The sequence below is a fragment of the Panthera pardus genome, unplaced genomic scaffold (genome assembly GCF_024362965.1).
Source record: "Panthera pardus isolate Hobbes unplaced genomic scaffold, ASM2436296v1 HiC_scaffold_21, whole genome shotgun sequence".
NCBI classification, from domain to species: Eukaryota; Metazoa; Chordata; class Mammalia; order Carnivora; family Felidae; genus Panthera; species Panthera pardus.
In genome coordinates, this window is record NW_026526777.1 from 38,375,220 (window position 1) to 38,382,766 (window position 7,547).

Consider the following 7,547-nt stretch of genomic DNA (forward strand, 5'->3'; position numbering starts at 1 on the left):
ATCAGAAAAATACAAAGATGACTATAACGTGATCCCTGCTCTCTAAGGGATCACAGTTCACTGGAAGAAACAGGAAACTACAAAACAACTTGATAAATTCAACAGAGGTATGAACAAAATGCTATTCAGACACAGAACAATGGAACACTAACTCTGCTTGGGGAATTTAAGACTTTAAACAGAAAGTAACATTTGAGCTGAGCCTTGAAATCTAAATGTAAATCCATTAGATTAAAAAAAATGTAGGAAAAAATACAGAGAGAAGCATTTTAGTCAGAGGAAACTATATTTGCAAGATCATAAGAGTTTTGGGGAAACTGTTCTAAAAGTTCTAAATGGCTGCAGGATAAAGCATAAGGAAAGAAGGATGATATAATTACAAAAGAACTAGACTGTAAAGGGCATTTAATGTCACAGTTCCTAACATGTTTTGAGTTTATTGTGTGCTGCACCAAAGCTGTGACAGTAGCATAGAGTTGGTAAATCTGAAATAGACACAACTGGATAAATAGTAAGAAAAAGTAAGAGACACAGTGACTTTAGAATTTCTTTGATTTAGCTAAAACTATGTTATCCATTGCTTTCCTGTTTTAAAATAGTGACTCTCAAACTTCAGCAGAATGAAAAATCACATGGGGACCTTGTCAGAAGTACAGAAATTTTGGGGCGCCTGGGTGGCTTGGTCGGTTAAGCGTCCGACTTCGGCTCAGGTCATGATCTCACGGTCCGTGAGTTCGAGCCCCGCATCGGGCTCTGTGCTGACAGCTCAGAGCCTGGAGCCTGTTTCAGATTCTGTGTCTCCCTCTCTCTCTGCTCCTCCCCTGTTCATGCTCTGTCTCTCTCTGTCTCAAAAATGAATAAAGGTTAAAAAAAAAAAATTAAAAAAAAAAAAAAAAAAAAAAAAAAAAAGAAGTACAGAAATTTTGATTCAACAAAGGCCTCTGAAATGGAGCCCCAAAATTAGACACCCCGGATGAAATGAATGCAGATGGTACATCAACCTTATTTTGAAAATCATCTTAAAGAATAAGTAGTTAAAAATACTAAAGAGCTAGGCCATTGGCTTAACTGGCCTCACAGCACATGTGTTCTGCTGTATCAAAGTCTATGCTGGAAATGTATCTATTTTATTGAGTAGAAACTTCCTTAAGAAGTCTGAAATAGTAATATACATATTTTTGGAAACATTTCCAAACATTGTTGATATATATCAGCATATATATACATACTGGGTAAAGATTAATGACCAATATCAGGTATCTCTCATTCATGTAACAAATACTCATTAAGTCCAACTAAATTACTTCTTTTGAGAGTATTATGAGAAAATCAGCCATTGCTTACTTTGAATACTCACTTAAGTGGGCAGCCCTCCCTAAATTTTAATTTATCCACTTAAAAAGTTCAATCATTAGCCTGAAATAATAAAGTACTATTTCACAGTTAAAAAAAAGTCCCCCAGCTAAATCTTGTATGTAGGAGGAAAGTGGTTTCTCAGCGCCACCTAATGATAAAGCTACAAAACTGAAATGTATAAACAATTTGAGGAGGGAGGATTTTGTCACCCAATGTAACAAGTATTTACTAGGTACCTACTATGTGCCAAGCTAAGTGTTGGAAATATAGTGATAAGAAAAATAAATATAGCCCCTGCTCTCAAGGAACTTACACTTTAATTCTTAAATGTACCTGGTCAAACCTAAAATCAAGTCCTTTCAGGGTAGTTACAGAGGAAACGAGAAGGTTGATTTCACTTGTATATTCATTCATTCTTTCATTTCTCCACTCATTTCTAAAATGATCCCCGCGAACAAAACAGACAAAAAACCCCTCTCCTTTGTGAAATTTACTTACTGCTTCTGTGTCTTAGATCAGATACAAATCCTTTTAATTCTATCTGCTGAATATCCCTTGAACCCTTTTCTCTCCTTTCCTACTTAGGGCAAGTCTTCACCACCTTTTACTGTACTACTGTAATAACTTCCCTAAGATCAGCCTGCCTTGAATTTCTCTCTTCTCCAATCCAACCCCTACACAGCGGGCAGGTAGCTTTCTAAAACACAAAGCTTTTCATGTAAATTCTACTTTAAAAATCTCCACTGGTTTTCCATTTCCTACAGGATAAAATGCAAATTTCTCAGCAAACTCTCAGGGCTCTTTGTGATATGGCCCAAATTTATCTATCTGGCCACATCTGCCATTAGTTTCCCCAATTCATTTTTGGTATTTTCCAAACATATCACTCCTTTGTGCCTTTGCGTATGCTGTTTTCTTTGCTTCAAATGTCCTTCCTCCTTTTCATCCAGCATGCTGTCATTTATTAAATGCATTTAATTTAATAACAATCCACTCTGTTAGGTCTTCTCCCCCTTCCCAAACAGTATAGTAATTCTTCGTCCATTTCCTTCCATTAACAATGAATTCCTAAATGGTAAGGACCAGGTATTCTCATCTACGACCTAGAATTTGGTATAATGCCTGGTGTTATCAAGTGCCCATGAAAGAAGGTAAAATTGTAGTATTCTCAACTATTTCCCCTCACAGTTATAAGGAGGAAAAGGAACAAAGAATAATCATACTCTAGTTAGGCTGCCAATTTATTAGAAAATACATATCTTAATCTATAAATTGATGAATCATATTGCTAAAGGCAGCCTGGAGCAAACAATAAAGCAATTCCAAAGTGACTTCACAGAACAAGAGTCAGATAAAGATACAGTAAAGGCTGTGTAGTTTGAAAATTCTCTTAGGTGATTGTGATACACCTCCTCTCCCCTACTAACTGGCAATCACTCTGATATTTGAGAAATCTAATGTTACTGCTTTTACCATTTTAACATATAAACCAGAAAGTGAACATCGGTGACTCTGAGGAGATAACTATAATAATCCCAAGGATTAGACATGAAATTTTCTGGGCAAAGTATTATCTTAACGTTGAGAAGAAAAATTATAACCACAGAGGTTACTTGATGGGCTTGCAATCAGCTCAAGAGTATAACTGGATCAAGTGATATCAAGCAGTGATACCAAGTTATGCTGGTCAGCATCTCTAACATCACTATGGGGAAAGACAAGACACTCTGACCCTCTTGTCAGGGTAGTCCTTCTCTCAGACATTGTTGGAAAATTCTGCCTCTCTTCCCACATAGATCATTCCTTTTCTACTAATTTTGTCCTTCCTACACTGAGCACTTTCTATTAAAACTTTGATTTCTTCAGATACGTCAAAATCATTAGTACAATCAAATCTTCTTTGAAGAAAATAATCTGTCTTTAAGGAGGTTTCTCCATATATTTACCTCATACTTTACATGGTACTCTTGTAATTTAACTTCATACTTCTAAGGGTCCTTCACTATCTACTCTAAGGATCGCCTGTAAAACTACAACTTGATTTATAAGGTCTTAATCACAGAAATTCTCTGGGCCTGTTTTTTTTTGTCTGGAGATAGTCGTACAGTATTTTCCAGTAAACTACTAACAAGGGTACTTTCAAAGATTAATCAGATTCTTGTTGAGAATGCCAGATAGCATATATATAGAATCAAGGTACCTACTGTATTGTTTGCTTCAGATTTATGGCTTCCATAGTCTTTTAGATTCATTTCCTTCCCCCATCCCCCTAGTGAAGGAAATTTTTTAAATGGGACACTGAAAATGGGGATTAAAATTAGCATCTGAAATAAAGTTAGCTACAAAAATAACTCAGAAATGACACAAGGAAGAAGTTAATACACATACCCATAAAACTATCTGAAGCTTCCTGCCATGCTTGCCCATTAATGCTGACATTCTCTTGCACAGCTGATTCAAAGGTCTGAAATAAATTCACAATACTCAAGTCACTAAAAATAACTTTAAATATTGAATTAAAACATTTTTCAAAATAAGAATTTCAGATTTGTAAATAATATCAAGAAAAGTAGATTAGCTTATTAGTATATTCTTTTCAATTAAGTACTATTCCATCAGTCATTGATTCTTTCTACATTTTAACTCTGATTTAGAGTCAGTTGAATCTCAAAGGTATAAGCACTACCTACATACGCTGCTAAATGAGCGTCGGTGTTAACAACAGGGAAGAAATGCTTAAAAGATAGTGAAATTAATTTCTATTTCATAAAGGACTCTATTTTTAGAGATGTACACTGAGATATACAGAGATGAAATGGCATGAGATCTGGAGTTTGCTTTAAATTAGGAAGTGTAGAGGCACCTGGGTGGCCAGTTGGTTGAGCATCTGACTTTGACTAGGGTCAAGATCTCACAATTGGTGAGTTAGAGCCCCATGTCAGGCTCTCTACTGTCAGCACACAGCCTGCTTTGGATCCTCTGCCCCCCTCTTTCCCTATCCCTCTCATGCTTGCACACATGCTCTCTCTTTCTCTCAAAATAAATAAACATTTAAAAACAAATATACAAAAATAAAATAAAATAGGAAGTGTAGGGGCACCTGGGTGGCTCAGTCAGTTGACTCTTGATTTCCACTCAGGTCATGATCTTGCAGTTTGTGAGTTTGAGCCCATCGGGCTCCTTGCTGACCGTGCAGAGCCTGCTTGGATTCTCTCTCAGCCCCTGCTGATATTCCCCTCTCAAAATAAATAAATAAACTTAAAAAACAATTTTTTTTAAATAATAAAAAGTAAAATAAAATAGGAAGTGTAATGGGGCACCTGGCTGGCTCATGTGACTATAGAGCATGTGACTCCTGATCTCAGGGTTGTGAGTTCCAGCCCCACTTTGGGTGTGGAAACTACTTAAAAAATAAATAAATAAAATAGGAAGTGGAACAAGATTTTGGTAACTGTTAAATTTGGTGATGGATACAAGGGTGTCCACTGTACTAGTCTGTTTTTTCTAAGGTTAAAAATGTGTACATTAAAAAATAAAGGACTAAAGGAATTTGATAGTACCATTAAAATTTTAAATGCACACTCCCTATTACCTAACAATTTCACTTCTAGCAAAGTATCCTAAAGAACTATTCCCAAAAAACATAAAAAATGCATTAGAAATATTTATTAAAGCACTATTTGAAATTGTGAAACATTGAGGGGAAAATAAAATCTAAATCACAATTTGGAAAATGGTTAAATATACTATATCCATATCATGCAACACTTAAAAAGAATGAAGTATATCTCTAAAAACCATTGCCAAATAATAAAGACATATTTGATAGAAAAAAAAAAAAGCTAACCTGCTACATTAGCATGACACTATTAACGTAAAAAACAAAAAACTAAAACAACAGAGAGAGAGAGAGATGTAAAACCATAAAAAGGTACAGACGGGGTGCCTGGGTGGCTCAGTCAGTTAAGCGTCTGCCTCCTGATTTGGAGCCAGATCATGATTCCACCATTGTGAGATCCAGACCCCAAAGAGCTCTGTGCCCAAAGTGTGGAGCCTGCTGGGATTCTCTCTCTCCCTCTCTCAAAAGTAAACAAATATTAACAAAAAAAGGGGGGGGGCAGTATAGAAGGATTACACCCTCCAGGCCTTCCATAATAGTAAGTTACTTCCAGGAAGGAAGAGGGATAGGGGAGAGGAATTCAGACTTTTGTTTTATGCTGTTTGTTACTATGAGAATGTATTTTACACATTTTGTATGAGTAAAAATAAGCATAAATCAAATAATGACTGATAATTATGGGTTAAATACACTTTAAAGATTTTATAAATTAAAATCCTTACTTTATACATGGTCATTCAAAGATTATCTCAGAACACAAACTGTGATACATTTCACTGCAAAATCATATCAATCTAATCTTTTTTAAAGTTTATTTGAGAGAGAGAGTGTAAGCGAGGGAGGGACAGAGAGAGGGAGAAAGAGAATCCCAAGCAGGGTCTGCATTGTCAGCACAGGGCCTGGTGCAGTGTTCGAACTTGCAAGCCCTGAAATTGTGACAGGAGCAGAAAGCAAGTGTCAGAAGCTTGACTGACAGCTACCTGGTTGCCCCAATCCAATTTTTTTTTCGAATTTCCATTACTACATTATGTGGTTTTAGCTAAAGAGATATGTCAGCATACTTAAGCCTCTGCCTTTTACCTGCTCTTAATATAAAACACAATAAATTCCTTGGTAGTTTAAGTCTTCAAATCTTTATCTTCTAATTCACTTAATCATCCGTTAAATAAGGTATGATAGGTTAAGCCAAGCTCCTTTTTTTCTGTAAAGTAAATGTTCTAAGTACATTAGCACTTCCTAGAAAGGGACAAATTCTAAGATCATTATGCAATGAAACAGTCTTTCCCCAAAAACTACTAAAAAGGTCCTGAGGTATGTCTCTATTATTGTTCCCTTGCTTGCAAGCAGGTAGTAGCAGAATTACTCTACACAAAACTGGAACACAGAATCACTACCCAGGCACTGTTCCTTCCTTCTTCCATTTAACCTTTTTTTTTTTTTTTTAATTTTTTGCACTGTGGTCATTCACAGAGTGTGAATGAGTTTTTGAACTTTTTCCCCCCAACAGATAGACTGTGTGCTTCCTGAAGACAGGTGGTATCAATCCCTCTATCTGTTGTGTCTTTCCCCCCCCCCCCCAAAAAAAGCTTCTTCAGGGCTTTGCAAAATATGAGAAAGGAAGGGGAAATGTTTTGAGGGCCACTGAAGTTTATAATCAAGACCCCTTCCTTATCTACTTTAGACTTTACAGAGAAAATGTTTTCCCGGACTTTACATGAAGTTCTGAAACAGGGAAATGGAAAGACCTAGTTTAGTGACTGACTGATTTCCAGGATTACCCTTTCCAGGAGTCTATGTCTGCACTGTCCAATAGGGGAGCCATCTGCCACTTTGTGGTTATTGAGGCCTTAAAATGTGGCTAGTCCGAAAGGAGATGAGCTTTAAATGTAAGACACCAGATTTGGAAAGTTTAGTACTACCAAAAGAATATGAAATTTCTCGTTCATTTTCTATTATCACAAGTTAAAACGGTATCTTGGATACAGACAGAGCGCGCTAAATGAAACATATCATTAAAGTTAATTTCACCTATTTTTCCTTCCTTTAATTTCAAGTTACATACATAGCTCCTCGTATTTTTCTACTGGACAGCGCCGGCCCTAAGCGATTAACGATACCCGGCTGACACTAGCATCTATCTCGTCCCCTTGCGTTTCTCGGGCCGCTTCTACGCGAGCGGGCGGCACCGCTAACTTTGCGAAGCCCGGCGTAGGCCCCTTCTGAGCCCTCAGACGGTGCGGGTCAAGGGAATGATAAAACAAGAGATGGCTACTGGGCCCGTACCCACTGCACATCTCGCAGCGCAGGCTCCCGAATCTCCTCTGGCAGCGCGTCCCCCAGCTTTTCCACGACGCGGCCGCACAGTTCTAGCATTTCCGTCACGGCCCGCTTCGAGGTGCAGCGCACCCGGAAGTCCTCTCGGGAGGTGGCGGCGACCGATGCCCCGTCGTCCGCCCCGGCCACTGTCTCCACGTCCCTCGGAGGAGAAGGGACCACCAACACAGACGCCCGCGCCATTTCTCCTGTTTGAATCGCGGGCGGGAACTCTGGGAGCGGAAGGGCGGGGTCTCAC

General features: G+C 38.0%; 1 protein-coding gene across 1 annotated transcript in view; it reads right to left on the reverse strand.

The window, feature by feature from the left end:
• NSL1 (NSL1 component of MIS12 kinetochore complex) overlaps positions 1-7,541 on the reverse strand; it is a 35,076-nt gene extending 27,535 nt beyond the window's left edge. The window contains exons 1-2 of the mRNA XM_019428766.2: positions 7,259-7,541; positions 3,745-3,820 (exon numbers count right to left, since the gene is read on the reverse strand). Of these exons, the coding sequence (XP_019284311.1) occupies positions 3,745-3,820; positions 7,259-7,492 (310 nt within the window). The 5' untranslated portion in view covers positions 7,493-7,541. The remainder of the gene's footprint in view (positions 1-3,744; positions 3,821-7,258) is intronic.
• Positions 7,542-7,547: the final 6 nt, after the last annotated feature.